We start from the raw sequence: 22,785 nt of genomic DNA, 5'->3' as shown, positions 1-22,785 counted from the left end.
GTTACAAACGTCAAATATCTTTAATCTTAGAGATACGGTTGGGTTGGGTTGTAATCTCATCTTTGGGTTAGTCGACCCGAAAAAAATATATCAACACACGAACCGACTTGAATTTTCAATTTTTAAAATTTTAACCTTAGATAGCCTAAATTGGTCAAATTCTCGGTGTTCGTAACGCTAAATTGGTCAAAGATCATTTCAATTTTCAAGGAACTATAATGATTTTTCATGGTCAAATTCTTTTTAGGTTACTAAATAAAAAATGACAGACAAATTTGAAATTTTTAATTAATATAAGGAAAGGACAAAAAAATAAATAAATTATATAATAATAAAAGAATATATTATAACCTAATAAAACGGCGTCGTGTACTAAATAAAATGGACGCGTGGGACAATTTGAAATAATAGAGAAATAGAGGGGGCGAAATATAATTAAAAAAAATAAGTTTGGTAAAGGACAATAAAAACAGTTTATTACCGAAAAGGACACCTGTATAAAGCGACGGCTGTAATTTAAGATTTTCTGGAAGATTTTTGTATCCCCATCACCCACAGTGGTTAAGTCACCGATCAATTCTTGTCGCTTTGTCATTGGTCTGTCACCGAATTTCTTCCCTACCTCTTAAATTATGTGATTAATATTTATAAATATATAATTTTCCTTTTCTTTAATAGTGTGGCTTATTCTTTGTCTTTATATATTATTAATTTTGGATGTATTAGAAGGGGTTAGTAGGGCTTTCTCGACCTACCCAAAAACAAATTATTCTCGAGATTAATTCGATTCGATATAGCCTCATGATTTTAAAACGTGGGAGAGGTTTCACGCCCTTATAACACGTCGCCCGGTGTATGGCTCTAATACAATTTGTAAAATCTCAAAATTCATCCTCCTTGAGAGCCCAACGTCCTCACGACGTCCGGTGTCTGGCTCTGATATCACTGGCTAGCTTTTAAGACAATGAAATCACTCATTGGTATCAAGCTACTATGACGAAGGGGGCAATGTAAGTGTAGACAATGATTCAAATCTCTGACCGAAACTTGTTTACGACTCAATTTCAATAGCGATTTTGAATTAAAGATGACTTTCATCAGTGACCCATGTCTTGAACGGCATTAGTTCAAATACCCATAGCTTAAAAAATGCAAATTAACAAATAACCGAGCCTTTTTAGTAAGAATTAGTAGGTAACGTGTTTTTTTTTTTTTTTTTTTTTTTTTTTTTTTTTTTTTTTTTTNGTGTCTTATAACTTTTAATTATTAAGTAAATACTCCAATTATATTTTTTTTAATACTAATTTTTTATTGGTTAAAAGGTAATGGAAGAAAAAGAGAAAAATTAGTGGTACTTTAGAGAACATTTATTTGTGTGTTTGCAATATTATATTTGGCTTCTATTATTCTTATTTAATTCCACAAAAAGAAAATCAAATAGAAAAATAATAATTAAATAATCAACTTAATAATCATGCTTTAATTGAAATTAAAAAAAAAAAAAAAGTTATTATTAAAGATTTGATTTTTTATATTTAATTTTGTAAACTTCCGACCGAGGGAAGGTCGGCCGACATTGTTAAACAACCGGACGAAATTCAGTTTGCCGTCAGTCTTGGACCCTAAAAAATGGAGAAAATTTGTCACATTTTCCAATGAAAGGCGTTTCTAATACTAACTTAAGCTTAAGAGTATATTTACTCGAGAAACATCTTGGTATGAGGTTGTTATTTTACACGTTATCTTGATAGTTGACTTGGGTTTACTTCAGATTCCACATTGAATGCACACCTTGTTTAGAATCATGCATCAACACCATTTTATAGTGTGGAATTACATAAATGAGTAAAATTATGTATTCAAGATGTTTCGGTATTATGAACAACACGTGGGTCCGTTCTTAATAGCATGATCGAGTGAGCTACGATGGTTGACGACACCTCGTATGAGCTTGTTAATTGGGAACCAAGATGATGTTGGACGCGGCGTTGCATTGAGAGACCTTGGTCTCAATAAACTTGGATTCCATACAAGTGATGTTTGGTTGGCTAATACAAATCTTACCGATCAATTTTTAGGGATCAACTACTACAAACATTTTATGATTGAATTGGGTTTAATTAATTATTTAATAAGAATCTTTTTTTAAAATTAATTCCCGGTCGGATGGAAACCCGGAATCGACGGGTCGGGTTATTTTGTCCTTTCTACCGTCGCCGACAGTTTCCCATTCTCCCACTTACATTAGGACACGTGGGGGTAGTACGGACAAGACATGAAATGACGTGGCAGTATAAGGTTTGACAAAAGAAAGTCAAAGCTTATGTACCATCCAGAATCAGATGGATGATAGACATGCACATGCATGAACCCCACTCCCCAATTTTCTTTTTTTTTTTTCTTTTTATTAAAGAATTTTTAAATGCTTTTTTCAACTCAACTTTTTTTTTTTCTTTTTTTCCTTTTTCTTTTTGAATAAAGCTTAAAAAGAGGGGCTAAAAGGATATATTTGCACAAATATTTAACGTCGTATTAGGCATGATTGTCACGTTAAAAAATTTGTAGGGTTGTATACGGGTTGGGAGGATTGAAGAAATCTTTTGGATCGACTCGAAATTTTGTGTTGGTTGAGTTGGTGACCTGAGCAACTTGAATAGAGTTCACAACTCAACCCAACCTAGTTCTCTATTCTCGAGTTGGTCGGGTTGATTCAATAAAAAAATATATCAACCCACGAACATACCAAAATTTTTGGAACCCAATCGAGCTTTTGTGGTTCGAGTTAGGTAGTTCAGATTGGTTGAATTTTCGAGTCATTTAAACACCGCTAAAAGTAAAATCTAATTCAATTATTCTACTTCTAAAGTATAATAATAATAAAAAAAATTGAGATTTTACCATTCCAACACTGAGTCAATAGTAGGTGAAGAAGAAATAAAGATTATGAACTCGAGGTCAAGATGTTGTTATAGTAAATGAGGTAATAATAATCAAACCAAGGGTATAAACTCGAGGTAAAGGTCAAACAAAAACTACTACAAATGAATAACGTTTTTTGAGACATTACGTTTATGAATTTAAAACGTATGAAATTGTGGAGTTTAAGAGATAGATAAGTTTAAATTTGCACCATACGTTCGTAATTTATGAGTCTTCCATAGTAACAAATCCTTCCCATTGTAACCCGTGTAGACCTTTGTCTTTATTTAAAAACATTTCTTAAAAAAGGTTGAATATTGAAAATAGATATGCAAAAATGAACAAAAATAATTCAACTCCCATAAACATTAACGAGTGGTTGCGACAAGTAAAATCACGATATAGTGGTACAATTATCATGGACATAGATAGGTGTTTGTCACAAGACCCTATCTCGAAGAGGTGGTATAATTTTCATACACAGAGATAGTTAATTAACTCAATACCATAATATATAATCGAATGTAATTATCATTGTGAGATTCCACATCACTTGGAAAGGGGAACGAAGTAATACTCGATGATTCGAACCCTTAAAACCACGTGCTACCTTATTTATTCAGATAAAGGTAAAGCGCCCCTGTACAGATGACGGTGGATCCTGGAATGACCATGGAAGCTAAGATAGGACAGTAATGAGTAGTTTTTTAGACGGGTTTTAAAAATACAAAATTTTACTTTTGTGAATACGTACGTTGTTATAATCAATTATTTTTATTTGGAGATGCGTAGAAGTAAATATTTTAATGTTTTTCGTAGAAAAGTCAATTCAATTATTGAACATAAATTTCAATTTTTTTTTTCTTGAAATCTCCAAAATTTCAAATTTTAAACTATATATGTTTGAAGGTACAATTATCATCCAAGTTCCCATGTCATTATTCAAATTATTTATTTGTTTAAAAATTAAAAAAATAATAATAATACTAATAAAATAAGAAAATTGTTTTAAAATAATTGCTTAAATATATCTTAATTAACCATTTTTTTTATGAAAAAATAATTTATACATAAAAAAAATGAATTTCAAATATTCAGCAATATTTAATTATTAATAGTTAAAAGATAAGCTTATCATTTTTACTAAAAAGTAAAAAAATAAAATAAAATAAAATAAAAGTGGAGAAAATCAACTCAACTTTTACTTTATTTTTTGAATTCCTTTTTTCTTTCACCTCCTTTTCCCACTTCTTTTCAGCTTCTTTTTCCACTTGTTTGTCGTTAAATTACGAGTTCTGTTTGTATACGTCGATTGTTATTCTTGTTTATTTATTACGAATTTAAAAAATTTTAATCGTGAGGCTGACGGCGATACGTAACGAGCTAAAACGGATAATATCTGCTAATAGTGGGCTTAGACTTTTAAGACGAGGTGTTACAAATGGTATTAAAGTCATGGGTTGTTTCAAAAGAGTATTAGAGCCAGACACCCAACAATATGGGGACGCTGGCATCCAAGGGGGTGGATTGTGATATCTCACATCGGTTATAGAGAAAAAACGAAACAATTTCTTAAAAGGGTAAGTAAATCTCTCCCTAATAAACGCATTTTAAAACCGTGAGACTGACGGCGATGCGTAATAAACGGACAATATCTAGTAGCGGTAGACTTGGAGTATTGCAAATGATATCAAAGCTAGATACTGAGCTGTATGCTAGGGAGGATGTTGCGAGATTGGAAGGGAATTTAAAGAGTCATTTTCTTGGATCATAAAGCTGAAAGTATTGCCTGGAGAAGGAGCTTCAAGACATGATGATCTTGTCTTTTAAGGATGTGTTCTTCCTACAATAAATGAATAAAAATTGGACCTTTTTTGTCCCAATGTTTAGAAGTTGAAATTAAGCTAAAAAATTTATTTAAATTTTGTTTAGAATTAGAGGGAAGAACTGTACAAGAAATTTGAAATGGGTATTTGAAAATCAAACGGCAAGTTCCGTAAGATCAAACCAGATCTGCTTGAAAACTTTGATTATAAGATCGTGATATTCATCGGCGTTCAAACAGAGATAGCATGCAAGAAGATCTTCCAAATCCTTCGAACCTCTAATGTTGTTCTCAACGATCATCTCCACCATTGATTCTCTGAAGTCCTTTTGTGGATCGTACGATGATTTCATGATCGCCAAGCTGTCGGAAAGGCTCCGCCGGGATGACACGCTTTTCCGGCCTCCGATTTTCCGGTGCCCGATTTTGGGGGAGTGGATTCGGAGCCGTACGCCGGGGGAATTCGCCGGAGGTTTCTTTGTCGTATTTGTTGTCGTCGTCGTCGTCCTCTGTTTTGTGTCTTTTTTCTTCTGCTTTGTTATGATCGGCGGGAGGTCCACTTCCGACAAGGAGTCAAAGGCACCGACGACGATATTGTTGGAATAATTTGACGACACGTCGATTACGATATCGCGGTCGAAGGATTCGTATTGGGGTTCAACGGCGAGGATTTTGTCGGATTCAGGGGAGGTTTCGGAGGGTGACGTGGACAATTCCGGTGGAGAATTTGATTTGGTACAGATGGACTCCGCCGTCGTGCGGCAGCTGCAACCGACGGAGGAGGAGTTGTGGAGTTTCACCGCCGTCGCCGTCGACGACCGGTTACTCGTTTGTATTTTTCCTGGTTTCCCCTGTTTCGACGACTTTCTCGGCGGTACCGGCATAGGCAGCGGCGGCGGGGACGGCGGAGGGGAATTAACACAAAACCCATTGTTGGATTCGAGTTCTCTGGTGAAATAGTAAGATTTTCTAGAGTGAGAATATGGCGACGACACTTGCAACTGTCTCTGTTTTGGCGGCGGCGGCGGCGGCGGTGGCTGCCGGAACTTTTTCTTCGAATCAAAAGGTGTTTGGTTGGTCGAGGATCTTCCTCTGCCGCCGCCAATTTCTCTGAGCTTGTAAAACCAAGCGTTTGGAATCATATCCGATAATCGGAATTTGTGATTTCTCATCGGAAAAGTTTCTCTCTCTAAAAATTCTCAATCTCTCTCTCTCTCTCTCTCTGTCTCAGCTCTGTTTTAGCGTCGCCGGTGGGAGATATAAAAAAGAGGGGCGGTTTTAGGATTTGGGGAGAGAGAAGGGGCCCACCGACGTAGAAAAAGTGGGAATAAAGGCAAAACGGTGGGGTCCACGTGGCATTTTTATTTTAAATATTTCTTTTTTGTTTTATACTAAAAAAATATGTTTTTTTTTTTAATAATAAAATGAGAAAGGGAGAAAAAAGATGCATTAGAAGTTTAAATAGAACCCAATTATAAAAAAAACACTAATAAATCACTAAAAAATTTCTTTATTTTATTATCTATTTTTCTAAAATTACTTTTAAATTTTAAAATCTATAGAAAAAATATATTTTTTTTAATTTTAAATAGAAAACTAAATATTTTCGATATCTAGTGAAAAAAAAACAATAATTTATTTAAATAATTTTAATATTTTTTATTTATAAGAATATATGTTAATATCGTTATTTTATCGATATGTATCACTATTGAATTAAAATCTCGACGTCGATATTTTAATTGTTTTTTTTAAAGTAAAGTATTGATTTTTATAATATAAAATAAATTTTTATAATTTTGTTAGTGAAATATAAAAGAAAAAGACAAAAGAAATGTGTTGGTGTTGAGAGTTTGTCACCATTCCAAGTCTAGCCCATGCTTGGATAATGCCTCAATACCCAAACAAGCCAATCACAAGGCTTGAAAAATTATTATTATCTTCGTACCTTCGTCTACGTTCGTCTAGGGAAAGTCATTTTCTCCTTTGAAACTCGTAATGAATGGCTTTATATCGAATTTGGTGTTCAAACTTCAGAGAACTTGAAATATAAAGTGACTGAATTCTCGACTAAATGATATAGTGCATCATTGTTTATTCACGACGATTAGTCTTGTTACATACTTAATTTGTGGAGTCGGGATCCTGTAGGGACCCACTACGAACAGAGGTGTGAGATCCCACATCAGTTAGAGAGGAGAACAAATGATTTCTTATAAGGGTGTGGAAACCTCTTCTTAAATACGTAACAGGCCAAAATGGACAATATCTAGTAACGGTGGGCTTTGGTTGTTACAAATGGTATTAGAGTCAAACATCGAGCAGTGTGCCAACAAGAACATTGGGCCCCCAAGGGGAGTTTTCATATCGGTTGGAGAGGGGAACAAAACATTTTTTATGAGGGTGGATATGTAACGGGCCGAAACAGACAATGTCTGCTAACAGTGGGCTTGAGCTGTTACAAGGGAAGAGAACATAGAGCAATTGGTTCGAGGACGAAACTAGTACTAAAAATACATCACGGTTAGCATATCATCAATACATGAGATAACACGTGTAGGGTTTCGGGATTGAATTGAAGACAGAAAATGAGGTACATAGACAGTGAAAAAGGTGATATGAAATGAAATGAAGTGAAGGAAAACATGTGTGAATGTGGGGATAAATAAAGGAAAAGGAAACCAAGTTGTATAGTTTTGTGGCAGAGATGATGTTTAAATGGGTTGGAGGAGACATTCTTTCTTACCCTTAAAACCAAGCATTTGCCCCACAAATTATAGGACATACGTCCTACAACCAATGGTCCCATCCAACTTTACGGTAACGAGTGCCTTAACGTGTTCAACTTCTTACCTCCTATTTCGTTCTCTCTCAATGGTATGGCTAAGTTGTCTTAAATGGTTCAAACCCATGTCGCAAAAATCGTCTTATTTACAGCTTAAATAAGAAATATTATGAAACACGTGTCTCTGTTCTCTACGGATATCGTGTACATGCATGAACTTAAAAAGTCGTCTTGTTCGTGTCTCTACTAGTAACCTAGTTGTGTTGGGAGTTGCTTAGATGGTCCAAAGGCTCTAAAGTTATAGGCCCATCAACCAAAGAGAAGAAGACTTTTAATGTGTTTTGTGTATTATGGGCTTTCAAAGTCTTTGCCATTTAAAGCCCTCTTATCCCTTTCAAATAATTTTCTAAATTCAACCTATTTTAATTACGATAACGACCCAAGTTTTCGAACGTCCTAAGAATCTAGATCACTACAAAAAAGATAAAAGAACGACACAGTGTTCTTCAAATTTACTACAAAAAAACGAGTTGGGATACAATTACAAAATGAAATACGAAAGACAAACTAAAACTCTGAAACGACACCTTTTGTGACATATTGCTCTCGAATGCTTCCCTACGTCGATCTGGATTTTGCAGCGTCGGAATTCAAGTCCTAACGTTATTATATAAACGGAGTCTCTTGTACCACGTTTTCCTTGAACCCATTTATCTACACCTTATAACTCAATCTATTTCTCGTTTTCTAGAGCTCGGTTCTACTGCAGTCACCTTACCATAGAGACGATATCTCATTGTCATTAAGTCTATTGGCGGTGGTTGTCCTTTTTATTCATTTACTCTCCATAGTGTTATTAGTTTGTCTAAGTTTCGACCCATTTAAATTGTTTCGGATAAGGTGACTTTGGGACGATTGACAAGACAAGTCTATCTCATAGTCCCTACTTACTTGATGCTCAAGTGGACGTGTTGTCAATAATGTCTCTATTAATACTAATCAACCAAGTTGTTTGTGCTTATAATTTCTCAATCTAACGTTGTTCATCCACGTCACAAGCTTAGGATAATCTTATTTTTCGTAGTTTTCTTCTAATGTTTTTTTTTTATAATGTTATTCATGTTGATATTTTAGAGCGTTTTTTTTTTCTTTTTTTTCTTGTTTCTTGACTTCAGCAGATGACTTTACACGTTATTCTTAAATTTTATGCTCAAACACAAGGTTTTAAATGTCGAATTGATGGAAATATTGGAATCTCGCTAAAGAAATATTTCGATAAAATATTCATGTGAATAGACATTTCTCGAAAAAAAAAAATCATTTAATATATTCAAATTAATGGATAAACTTTTTTTTTTTTTTTTTTTTTTTTGGGTAAAAGAAGTTTATTATTAATGTTAGGTGAGGGAGAGATATTTTCTTTATATTTTTTTGCTATATTTTTGTTGGTTTTTCATTATTGATTATTTTTAGATAATTATTAAACATAAATATATTATATTAACTATTTAATATAAAATATTAGTATTAATTTTTTTTTTGTTAAATTAAAGCACTTAATTATCAATATTTTTTTTAAGTAAATTTAAACGTAAAAATATTTATTATTTATTATTTTAATTGATTGATTTATTAATTAATATACAAATATAATAAATAATAATAAATTCAGTTTATTATTGAATCAATTTGGTCTCTTAGATTTAAGTAACTAATTATAATTTTTATCAACAAAAGTCTAAAAAAAAATGCACCCATTAAATATAGTCGTCCACGTCACAGTATAAGATAAGTATGTTAGGGAGAGCGATGTGAGATTTCACAGTCCACCCCTTGGGGCCAGCGTCCTCTAACACACCGCTAACAAATATTGTCTACTTTGGCCCATTAGGTATAGCCGTCAACCTCACGATTTTAAAACACGTCTATTATGAAGAGATTTCTACACTCTTAGAAATGCTTTGTTCTCCTCCACAATCGAGTGAGATCTCACAACAACTTTGTTTCCCTTTGTTTTGTTAAAATGACCCTAATACCGTGCAGGAGTTAGTCGTGAGGCTATAGTGGCCATTAGAACCGAGTCGGGTTTGGAATGAATATGGTATGGTTTACAAATGAATTCATGTTTTCTCAGTTCAACTACGTACAAATCATTATAGAGTGAACAAATCAAATCAAACTAATCAAAGACAATTTTGAGCCTTTTTTTTTTTACTCAAACTAAGAACAAATAAAGAACACATTAATTTACAAACAAATCTATGGGAAAGAATTTGGATGAAATCTTCTCTTCTACACATGCACAATTGCTCCTCTTGATGAACTAACAATGGGGTTTGAGTCGCCACCCATTCTCGACGAAGTAATTGTCACGGACTCTCCTCCAGCGCCGCCGTTTCCGTCCAAACCTGCTGACCATCGCCGGAGTATTCTCAACAGCGACGCCGCCTTTCGCCGCCCTCTCGCCGTTCCACTCCCCATCAATTCCCACATCACTCTCTCAATCCCAGCAATAGACGCCAGCTCCGCCACCATTTCCGACCCACCTTGCCTGCACATTGTCACCAGTGCCGCGGCGGCGCTCTCTCTGGCCCTATCGGAGCCCTCTCTCAAAACAGAGCCTAATTTCTTAATCACATAAAAACCAGAAGCAATCGCCACAAATCCCCCTTTCCTAACCACCACTTCCAGAATCGTCACCGCCTCCTCCGGCAGGCTGTTCATCAGATGGCTCACCGTCTCCATAACCCCACCTTCGATTAACCGACCGACGATCTCCCTGTCGTTGGCTAGTGTCAAAATGGTCACCAGAGCATCCCTCTTCGAATTAATCGGCCCGTTTTTGGCCAAATCGAGCAGTCCCCTGATAACACGACTCTTCCTCCCCATTCTCCGCCGGTAAGAATGGATACTGGAGAGGCTGAATATGGTGGCGGCGGCGTTCCCTTTCGCTTCCCAAGTGGCGCCGGAGCGGAGTACCTCGATGACTCCGATCAGCGCGCCGTCGGTTTCCATTATCAACGATTTATTGGCTTCGAAAATGGACAGGTTTAGCACCGTCGTGACGGCGTTAACTTGCAGAGTCGGGTTATCAGAGTTGAGGTAACGGATGAGTAACGGTACAGCTCCGGCTTGGGCGATGAACCCACGGCTTCCGGGATCTGTTTTAGCCAAAACACGAAGCTCGTAAACGACGTCGTTCACTGAAGAGTCTGCTGACGTGGCGAGCTTCTTAACGAGAAATGACGCCGTCATTCTCATAGCCTCTAACGCCGCCTTGTTTAACGTGACGCCGTTGACTCTCTCTTTGTTGCTTTCCGCTACATCGAACGGAATTCTCTCCTGACGGCACCACATAGCAATCAGGTTTTTCAATCCCCGGTTCGGAATTAGGTTCGTATGGGCCAAGGTCTGACCTGTTTTTGGACACGTGTTGTGCCCTGATTCAATCCACAGCGTTATGGCCGCACGATCGTACGTATGACCTGTTGCCACGACGACAGGGTCCTGCATTAAATCCAGATTAATCGGACACTTGAAATCCGCCGGTACAGGCAAATCCGAGATCGAATCACTCCGGCGGAATCCAGATTCCGCCGTGGACGCTCCATACAAAACGCATTTCGCGTAACGAACTAATCCGATCAAAGCAATCATATCGGATCTCGATTTCTCATCCGTTTGATTCTGAACTTCGTCCTCGAGATTCTCGATTTCCTCACGACAACTCGACGAATCGCGAATATCGATCATGGAGAAAATCTCTGACAGTTCAGCACAATCCGGAACGATTTCATCTTTGATTCGATCGATCGTGTTCATCACACTCAATCGGAGATCTTCATCTCTTGGATCAAGAAACGCAGCAGATTCGGAGCACTGATTTCTCAAGAGGAAGAACAATTCCTCAACGTCTTCGGTTAATCCAGCGTCCTTAATAGGGAAGATATCAAGAAGAGTCGCTAAATCCAAGGTGAGTTCATGAAAGTTGTTAGCGATGGATTGGTTCTGAGTTAGTAACCACATCTTGCTTCCATTAGAACAATCTTCAATCAAGGTTTTGATTCTTTGCAAAACGATATACATTTCTTCAAGGCAGAGCAAGGCGGAGGCGGAAAGCAAAACCGTCGGATTACGGCGGAGGTCTTGGAGAAAAATGTGGAGTAATCTGGATTTCCGAATCATGGAAATGGAGTAGCGTTTGAGGATGAATTGAAGCGGTTTGATGGCGGAGATTTCATGACAGAGAGAGAGGAGAGATTCGAGGAGAATAGGGGCGGAGAGTTTGGGGGAGACGAATGCCGCCGCCGAGGGACGCCGCTTTCTGGGCGGAAAAGAGTGGGGAGAAACCGCCATGGGAGGTTGGAGGAATAAGTTTTGCTTTGGTTATCCAAACAGCTTTGAAAAATGGGCTAAGAACGAAGAATTGGAGAAAAAATTGGGGATTTTAAGATTTTTATTTATTTAATTTAATTTAATTTTTTTTTTTTTTTGGGGAAATTAAGAAGAAAAGGTCTTGGCCAGATGGGATGACGCGCACGCCAATATTATAAATAATTAAATAATTGTTTATTTAATTTAAAAAAAAGAGGTTATTAAATTCATAAGGAATAAATAATTAAATTAGATTAAGTTGAGATTAGATCAGAATGGGAAATCCAAGACGCCAATTTGGAATGAGTTCATGTGTTTATTAAGTCGTAGCCTTCTTTCTTACCGTTAACAAATTATTATTATTATTTTATTTCATTCTTAATATTACTCGGTCGGGTTTGGTTAGAATTTTTTAAAAACTAAAAGTTTTGGTCAATTCTCGATTAACTAACTTGACAACTCCGTACCCGATAGTTACATGCAGTAAGTTGTTGTTGTTGTCATCTTTTGCTTACATTTCCATATAACACAAATTTCATTTTCGCTCTCAAAATTCTCTTTAGAAATCTCTCTGACCCCGTTTTCTAAAACTTTCTTCTTGAACTCGAGCCATAGGTTCGAGTATACGTCGCGCCGCTTGGCCGTAAGCGGCGCAAGAACGAATAAGCTTAACTCACTTGTTACTGGGAAGTGAGTGTTGCACAATTGTAAGTCGGTCCGCTGCCATCAAAGTGCGATTGTGACAGGTGGTCAAATTGGATTATAACACAACCTAATTGTGTGAAGGATAGTTACCGTTTAAGGCAAATATTTACCTCACGGCTTACATAATTGTCTTTTTATTATATTGTATTCATTTATTATTCTTTCCTTTTATTATTATTTTCATATTACTGTAATTTATTTTATTATAAATAGAGAACTTTCACACGGTGGATTAAGCAAATATTCTCACTAATCTTACTCTACTTTTAAAATTAGTAGGAAGATTAAAAATATATGACGTTTATAATTAATGCTAGTGATTTGTTATGACTCACGAATATTTAATATTTAAATTTTACGAGATTTTAATGGTTAATATAAAATTAATAATTTTTTTAAACTAATTAATAAAAAAGAACAACCTAAATCATGAACGGTTGAGTTAGGTTGTCAATTTTTTTTAAATTAGTTAAAAAAAAACTTATTATTCATACTATATTGGATTGTTTTTTTATTATTTATTTCTTTATAATTGTGAAATTGATTTTTGTTTTTAGGAACAAAATTGAAAATTTTTATTGGATTTTTAAAATTTTTTAATTTTATTTTGAAGGAGTAATAGAACCTCGTGTAAAATGCAAGGACAATCCATGTGGTTGACTTGAGATTGCTTGGTCAATGAGGTGGCCGGTGGGATAATAATTGATTAATCATTTTATTTTTATTTTTATAAATATATAAACCGGTTGACTTTTTTTTTTTTTTTTTTGNCTAAATTTGATTTCCAAAATAAATTTAAAATTCGTATTTGCCATTTAAATTGTATTTTACGTTTTTAAATTAAGGATTAAAATTGGAAATTAAATGACTAAACCCATTTAACTAAATATTTTCTTATAAAACATAGATATAATATTTTACTTTATATTAACTTTGAATAAATAAATAAATAAAAAGCAGTTAAAAACGCAGAATGTTATTTATTTTTAATTAAGTTAAATAAATAATTCAAATACATTGGGCTGTTCGGGAGAATTCACGTTAAATTTGGGTTGGATTGTCGGCCGTCGCCCACATGTTTTTAAACAATTTAATAAAATTAAAAATAAATTTCCATTAGCCGCTTTTTTTTTTTTTTTTTTTTTTTTTTTTTTTTTTTTNGGACATTTTCCTCCCAAGTGGATTTTTTATTTTAATTAATATTGGAGCATTCTGTTTGGAAGGCTGCAAAATCCACCTAAGAAGCTTCTCGTTTTTTCAAAATGTCTCGTATTAGTAGAGATAGTGTTCTTCATTTATATCCGCATGATCTTTTCTTCAGTTAGTTTATACGAGACTCTAATAATACTCAACAAATGTCACACTAGGTCTGTACAAGGGGAAGATACGACACTGCAAAATGGTATGTGAGGACTGTTAGATGATGAAAGTCCCACATCGGCTAATTTAGGGAATGATCATGAGTTTATAAGTGAGGAATACTAACTCCATTGCTATGAGGTATTTTGAGGGAAGCCCAAAGCAAAGACATGAGAGCTTATGCTCAAAGTAGACAATATCATACCATCATGAAGAGTCATGTTCGTCTAACATGGACAAAATTACCATTTTGTCCTTGTTGACTTCAATATTCTAATTGTATTTAAAAAAAAAAAATTATAGGTCTCTTTAGACACCCCGAACTCTTTTCTCTAATGAATTGGTTTGAAATTCACTCTGTAAGATCCCTAATAAAATCTCGATGCTCGGAATTTAAAAGAGCGATTAAAAAAAAATGTTACAACAATCCTCCCATCTAAGTTAAAAAAGAAATCGATCAGATAAAATATGGGTTTGACATAAAATGGATACAAGAAAGTCTTGGGTCAAACGAATTTAGATAGCATAAGGATCTAGATTTTGAAAACATACATAAAATGGATACAAGAAAGTCTCGAGTCAAACAAATTTAGATAGCATAAGGATCTAGATTTTGAAAACATACCTGAAGAAAAGTAAAAAACATTCGAACTCATCCAAATTACTCTCTAAACCTATGGAACCCATATTGAGGTATAGTTAAATGTGGAATTGGATTCATTGGTGACTTATTTGTTCGAACCTTTTCGTGGAAGTCGGACAATTAAATTAGGAAGAACATAACGTCTTTACATAGAGGTGATCTTCCTTAACACCTTATAATTCGGAAGTGGCTAACATGGTCGTTTAACGAATAGCTATAGTAAAATATATCATCTGTCGTCTAAGTACGAGTGGAATAGCTCATTGTGAAGGGTGCAGTTTACCATATGTTTACTAATATCTTGTTTTCCATGGACGAACGTAATGGTGAGGTTATTTAGTTTTATATTACTGTTTATCATATGTATCGTATTTGACTTGAACATACGAATTCTTTCATCTTTATAATCATTTTACATTTAATTATCTGTCGTGAGTTTATTACTTACTAATTTTAAATTATTTTGAAAAAATCAATTCAAAAACTTAACGTATAAATAATATAAATAATTAAAATTAGACGAAGTTAAAAATTTAATATAAAACAATATAAATCTAGTTAAGTGACATACCTAACTTACCTTAATTTATTAATATTTTTATTAGGTTAGTTAGGTAACTTATCTTAAAAAAACTTTTTTGTCTTCAATATAAAACCGAAAATAAAAATAAAAATAAAAATATTTTTCTATTTTCATTATTTCTAGCATAAAAATGTCTATACCCATATTTTAAAAAGAGTTTTTTTAAAAAATAATTATTTTGGTTCATAAAATTTTTAAAATATCTATTTTAATTTAAAAACAAAATTAAAAATTGGCTGTTATTTTCTCACTACCTACCTATTAATTACTTTATTTATGACTTTAATATAATATATGAATTTAAAATCATATTAACCATAGGTAGAAATTTAAATTATTATTTTTATTCTTAATTTAAATTTCATATTTATTATTCCGACTAAAAATTTAATAAAATTCATATTTGACTTTCATTTTCACATGGAACGCTAATTATTATAAAATAAAAACTTGTTTTTGAAGGAATAAAATATGAGCTTTATTCACTTAATATAAAATTTAAAATAATGAAGCATGCAATACATTTTTATTATTTTTTTTATGAAAAATAAAAATAAAAATAATAAATAATAAATAAGGTAGTTAGGAAAATATAAAAATTCATAAAAAAAAAAAGGTGAAATTAAATGCATAGAATAGTTTTATTCATTTATTAGTTACATTAAATTATATTTCTCGAAAAAAAAAATTAATTATGATAATAAAATAGAGATGAAAATAATAAAAAAGAACGTAACTCATATATATCTCTTTATTATATCGTATATTCAATCAGTAATAAAAAAAAAAATCGTCTAATTAATTAATTTATTTTTTCTTTATGCTACCCATTAAAATTTTTTAAAAAATAAAAAATAATTTAAATAGGAATAGGTTTGAATTAATTAATGTCCAACACCCTTCCATGAACTTAAATTATTTATGCATTTTTCCACACTTATCATGTCTGCTTCCTAACCACTTCAATTATTCCTTTATTTATATATTTATATATATATATATATATATATAATTTTAATAATCGACGTATCATATCAGCATTTTGTTAACATCGTTAGAGACTAAAATGTATGGTTACGATGTTAATATCCGAGATTATTATAAAATTAGTGATGATTTTGGAATTTTTTTTTAAAAAAAAAATTAATAATGGTGATGTGATATCGTTATTATATATATTTTTTTAATTAAAAACAATACTCACTATAATTTCCTTTTACTTTTAAAATTTTGTTATTAATTTATTCATATTTATATTATATTATGATAAAAAGAAAACTGAAAAAAAATGTTTTTTTTAAAGCCCAATGAGTGAGAGAGAGGCCCAAATAAATGGGCTGCTAACACATCACTGACGGCCTTTGGGCTTATATTTGGGCTTGGCCTGTTGTATACATAATGAGTTTGGTGTTGGGCCGATAATGGATCAAAGAAAAATGAAAAATTGATATTGGAATGGCTCAATATTATTTAATTATTTTTAAAATTTTTATTTTAATGAAACTCTAAATATATTCCGAACATTCTTAAATTTTAAGAAATATTGAATAGGTCAATAGATACAAACTTGAAAGTTTAGAATTCCCGGGCTGACATACCTTTGTAACTGATAAGCTCCTAAGCACCTCGTCATTGTAACTAGTACTTTCATGGATCTGAAAAAGGAAAAATAGCACGGATGAGTATATAAAAATATATGCAGTGAGCAACCAACTTGTAGGCTCTCGTTGCATTCTTAACCTAACAGATGACCATGTTGTTGATCTTAGGATCTAGGTTTTCTGTCATTATTGTGTATAGACTTGGATAGCGAAAGGCTTCGTAGCAGTGTCCGCCTGGAGTTGAGGTGCTACCTCAAGTACACTCTCACAAATTAAGTGAGGGAGAACATGGTGAGTGCTAGCCTACTCGTCGTCCAGGGGAGATAGCTAGCGAACCCATTCCATAGACCATGGAGTTGCCCAAAGTTGGGGTGCTACCCCCCTGTACATACCAACTCTCCTGACTACTTGCATGATCAATGCCTCCCATAGGTTGGATCCTCTACTCAGGATATGTAACAGCCTAGATCTACCGCTAGCAGATATTGTCCTCTTTGGGCTTTCCCTTTCGGGCTTCCCCTCAAAGTTTTAAAACGCGTACTGGGGGAAGATTTCCACACCCTTATAAATGGTGGTTTGTTCTCCTCCCCAATCAATGTGGGACATCACAGGATAGTCCACCGAAACTCTCAACTCAGCTCACACAACTCTAACCGGCCGCACACCTAACTCAGTGGTACCAAACCGTATCGAAAAGGGGTGTAAAAGCTCCTTGACGCCGCACCGTTAGTTACTGGCTTGCATTATTAAGGCTAGTTTGTTAATCATTTAATTTCTTAAAATTATACGAGCATTTCTTATTTCAAAATTTAACTAAAAAAATTGAAATGTTATCTTAGAATTCACGTCAATCGAATTTAGTATAGTATTTTTTTTCAAACGTACATAATATAACCTAATTAGGCTTTCTCTACTTCATTTTCTTTCGACGAATGACACATCAAAATTACGTATTTACCCCTCCGAAGCTTAAAAGAAAACGCTAAGTTGTTTATAATTTGGCATTGTGTTTGCTTACACAAACAAATTAAGCAACCTTTGTTAAAGAGTACACAAGGTAAGGCCATGGAAGTTAAAGCAATTAGAGACTTGCAAGCAAAATCCCATTTATTTTTTCCTTTTAAGGCTTAGATGGATTGGATAAAGTAATTTATTTACCAATTTGTCACACTTCCCAATATTCTAAAATGCCTTAAAATGTGTGTTTGGAATTTAAATTTTAAAATTAAAATGATTTTTGAGATTGGATAATAAAATAATATTTTATCATCATTTGAATCAGTATAATTTATATTTGAATAATACACGACCAAATAAATATTTGGTTCATGAATAAAAATGGCAAATCTTTAACCATCTTTGTAAATATGGTTCACATGATAAAATCACGTAAGACTATGTAACCGTCCAAGCTCATTGCTAGCAGATATTGTTTATTTTGGTTCATTACGCATCAACGTTAGTTTCACGGTTTTAAAATGCGTTTACTAATGAGAGGTTTTCACACCCTTATAAGTAATGTTTCGTTCTCCCCTCCAATCGATGTGAGATCTTACCGACTATTAAGCTATTGATCAACGTGTCTTATGTAGTCCAATTTAAAAACAAATTCTATACGTGGGTTTAGATTAGATGTAAGTCCAGTAAAATTTAAATGAATTTGGTTACAAATTATATGGAGTGTTCGTGAGTTGGGTTGAGTCAAGTTGAATTTTTTTTAGACCCAACCCCTACCCGTCCCAATTGTTTGAGTTGTAAAATCTCAAACCCAAACAATTTTTATTAAATAAAGAACCCAACCCAACCTAAAGTTGAGTTTGCTTGAGTTGTTCGGACCATTTGTTTAAAATTTTATTTCTAATAAAAATAAAACGTTAGTTCTTAATATATCTATTTATTTATTTCAAACTTTGCAACAAAATTTTAATATATATTTTAAAAAATTAGTTAAAATTATAAAATTAAATTAATATATATATTAAAATTAATGATAAATTTGCGTTGATTTAATTCAACATAAACCATACGGATTGGATTGAATTAAATTTATCGAATTTTTTAAATTATCAAAATTTTTTTAACACCTCCACAAATTACATTCTTATTATGATCCAATAATTTATTTATAGGAACGAGAAATATTAATAACCATATTGAAATACAAATTAAACCTAATTCAAATAACATAATTTAAACTCAATATATATATATCATAATTAATAAAGCTAATTATATATTAATATATGTTCATAAATATGATTATCTAATAATATTGTACTTAATTCAAAATTTTAGTACTTCAAATAAATAATAATAATAATATAATTTGATTAAGGTTTCAATTTTTTTATTACAAAAATCATTTTCAAAACAATCAAATCCATTTATCAATGAGTTAACATAAAGAAAATAAAAAAATTATAAATAAATAAATGTATGGGTGTGGCTAGAGTTTGGGGTTTTTAATGGTTCATGAATAAAATAAAATAAAATAAAATAAAATAAAATAAAATAAAATAATTTTATTAAACATTTTCCTAATTTCAAACTCCAAATTATTTGTGGCTAATAATATGCCATTTTTCATTTAAATTGACCCCACAACTTTTGCTTTATTATTTACATTATTCCAAACCATATCCGGGAGCAACATTCTAAAAATGCTCATGAACTTCCAAAAGTAACATTAAAAAATTTAGAGATAATCTACCCGCTTTCTATAGACAGATTTTAGAGATAATCTACCCGCTTTCTATAGACAAATTTTATCCATATATCGATGGTAAGAAAATTTTAAACTTTTTTTTTTTTTTTTTTTTTTAAATATAAAGAACGTTAATGCTTTTAAAATTTCAGTAATATATATATATTTTTTAATAAATCTTTTCTTTTAAAATGACTCGAAAAGGAATCTTATCATAAGTATCGATATTAAGAACACAACTGTCTAGAATTGTGACCGCAAAGCTAACAAAAGGTAACACGTCAATCATTCAATACTACAAATTTAAATACTTTTTAGGATAAAGTGCTAACATTATCCATGGAATTTGAACTTTTTTGGTTTACTTCTACACCATAATCATTAATCAAATCATTTTTTTTATATAAAAAAAATATATTAATTTTAATTCATCAATAAACAATAATAAATCTTTTCATTTAATATGGATATATCAAAAAGTGTAATTACTTGAATTTTCTAAACTTACACTGGTTGAGATCATTATCAGATCGGCCAAACTATAGTGCAGAAGTGAGTCGTATGACGAAAAATTAAAAAAAAAAATTGTGTAGAAGTACAAATATGACGACAAAGACTCCCATGTCACATCAAACAAACGACGGTCGGTCTTGTGTGTCCTTGCCTTTATCTATAAAAAAATTGTTTTGAAAAGGTTCTCGGTCAGTAACTCCTATAATGAGGCTAGAAATGCATAAACAATCAATAATATGCAACGGCATTTGAGGGACCTAAATTTGATCTGTCAAAATATTTGTGACTCGGTGGTCAATTAACTTACTAACTAGTTATGTCAATTCTTTGTCAGTACATGTGTATGAGTCTTAATGGACTTTACCCCAACCGATGATAATGGGCTCTTTGCTAGGAGAATCGTGTCGCTCCTATGTATGGCGTCATAAATTTGATGGGCCATTGCCACTTTTATAAATTACAAGTGTCATTTAATACTCGTATGAGGGGCGATCCCATTACATGTATGCACAAACATATATTGAAAGCTACTCATCTCTGGAATAAAGTTTCCCATGAATATATTTCTCTTTTTAGCTCGTAACCAACTTAATATAACTTTCCAATCACACTGCATGAATCCAACATATATTTGTCTTACTAAAAACATAAAAAATAACCTTAAACTGAGTATAATTGGAAAAAAAAAAAAAAAACAAATAGAACGGAATATGAATCATTGGAAAATCAACTTAGGTTGAAAAAACCGCCAAATTGAACTTGAAATGAGAGAAAACTCCATTGAATCAAACTCAAACTTGTGAAAACAGTCAAACCGACTCAAACTAGCGAAGGACTAATCAAATCGACGAAGAACCAAGTCGATCTGAACTTGAAAATTGAAATGAAACAGCAGCCTTACGCTTCACGAGGATTTGTGCAGTAACGACAAACTAGTGACACTAGCGATGATTGCTCAAGTGATACCAATCTCAAGAAAACGATGACCACCTTAAGTACCTACGGTTAAGGTTGAAACCTAAAATGAAGGAGAAAATGAAATTAATTGAAACAAGAGATAAATTGAGAGGAAATTTACATTCAATTGGTCTAATGATATTACAACCATAGGTCAAGGAGGTATGATCGAAGAAGTGAGACAAATATAGAACCCATCAACAAAATGAGGCTACAATGAATCAAAGAGTGCGAACAATTACAAGATAAAACCAAGAAAGACGAAGCTCATTCACAACTTCATGTAGCCATATGTGTCAAGACGAAGTCAGTCCACAACCTAATGCTGAGCCAAAGTCATAGCACGAGCTAGGGATCGAGGAACGAAAAACTTGACAACGACCATCGTAACCTTAAACAATACAGTTAAAAAGAATGTTTATAAGAACATAATCCAAACAAAAATAATTCTATAAATATGATTACTCTAAGTTCTTTTAATAGAAACCATCTAAACACCACTCCTTACCTTTGAAAGTTGCTTAAAAATGGAAAAAAGAACAATAAAACAATAATAAAAGAATGACATGCTCCCCTAACNGCATAATAATAATTATTAATAGCTTAAATCAAATTTGTCACCAAAAAAAAAAAAATAATAAAAAAATAAATCCAATTGGACAAGGTTATGTTTGGATATGGGTTTACTGTAGACCAACATGCGATTATTCCCCGCTTGTGTGGACAGCAAAGCTACTTCTGTCAGTTCCAATTGAGAAAAGAAAAAAAAAAGTGCAATCCATTGAAGGAGATGACATAATCATTTTCCTTTTCTGAAAAAATAAATAATAAATAAATAAATAAATAAATATATATATATATATATATATATATTTCTNAAAAAAAAAAAACCCTCAATTATTGAGTTTTTGTATGACTAAATTATTTATCACGATAATTAATTATGAAATAAATTTACGAATTTTGATTTGACATCATTTCAGCCTAATCTATATCGTAATAGTAATTTGTGACTTTTAAGTCGAGGAAAAGTATGTGAATAAATTGAAACTATGTAATAGTCTAAGTTCATTATTATATACTGTATGTTTTGGTTTGTTACGTATCATTGTCAACTTTATAGTTTTAAAATGTGTCTACTAAAGAGAGGCGACGTGAGATCTCACAATTCACTCCTCTTGGAGACCTAGCGTCTTCTGGCACACCCCTGGTGTCTGGCTCTTATACCATTCTGTCACATCTTGAGTTTGGGAGTAGTGTGACTCACTCACTATGTATGGTAAAAATGAAAGCTAAGACAGATAGAAAAAAATCACCAATTTTAAAGGCAACACTGATAGAGTTAGGTGTTACAGACTATATAGAGCTAATTTAAGGATAAAATAACTAAAAAAATCTTACTTTTTGGTGGCTCAATTATAAAAACTTCAAAACAATTTTGAATGGACGTGTTGGTCTGTGGGATAATTCTCACTCTTATAAACTAATAATAAATAAAGTGACCATTCACACAGAATACAAGAAAATGCTGGAGTCATCGATATTATATCTGGATTTGAAATTCGGAGTAATAAAAATTAATTTTTTTTAATAAAGCAGAATAATAAAATGGATAAAGCTCATAAAGAAAAAGATACGTGTTGAAATATATAAAAATTCAAATTTTCACTTTCAAAATCATGTTTCAAACAAGTTTGAAAGCAAGCCAAAAGAAAAAGGGAGGCAGGATAACTTTTATAATTATATATAAATCATTAGCGTAACAACTCAGTCCACCGTTAGTAAATATTGTCTATTTTAATTCGTAATATATTGTT

The 22,785-nt window shown here is 32.6% G+C and overlaps 2 protein-coding genes across 2 annotated transcripts; both read right to left on the bottom strand.

The window, feature by feature from the left end:
- Positions 1 to 4,823: 4,823 nt before the first annotated feature.
- On the bottom strand, positions 4,824 to 5,980 carry LOC111804221 (transcription repressor OFP1-like). The gene has a single exon (XM_023688950.1). It carries the CDS (start codon positions 5,914 to 5,916, stop codon positions 4,900 to 4,902), a length of 1,017 nt encoding a protein of 338 aa, XP_023544718.1. The 5' UTR covers positions 5,917 to 5,980; the 3' UTR covers positions 4,824 to 4,899.
- Positions 5,981 to 9,636: 3,656 nt separating this feature from the next.
- On the bottom strand, positions 9,637 to 11,960 carry LOC111803276 (U-box domain-containing protein 16-like). Its single transcript, XM_023687605.1, has one exon. It carries the CDS (start codon positions 11,883 to 11,885, stop codon positions 9,822 to 9,824), a length of 2,064 nt encoding a protein of 687 aa, XP_023543373.1. The 5' UTR covers positions 11,886 to 11,960; the 3' UTR covers positions 9,637 to 9,821.
- Positions 11,961 to 22,785: the final 10,825 nt, after the last annotated feature.

Source organism: Cucurbita pepo, chromosome LG10, assembly GCF_002806865.2.
Source record: "Cucurbita pepo subsp. pepo cultivar mu-cu-16 chromosome LG10, ASM280686v2, whole genome shotgun sequence".
Lineage (NCBI taxonomy): Eukaryota > Viridiplantae > Streptophyta > Magnoliopsida > Cucurbitales > Cucurbitaceae > Cucurbita > Cucurbita pepo.
This window is presented reverse-complemented; position numbering and strand designations above follow the sequence as displayed.

What these genes read in the sequence shown, in the direction of transcription:
- LOC111804221 (XM_023688950.1), bottom strand. Translation starts at nt 5,916, where the DNA reads ATGAGAAATCACAAATTCCGATTATCGGATATGATTCCAAACGCTTGG.
- LOC111803276 (XM_023687605.1), bottom strand. Translation starts at nt 11,885, where the DNA reads ATGGCGGTTTCTCCCCACTCTTTTCCGCCCAGAAAGCGGCGTCCCTCG.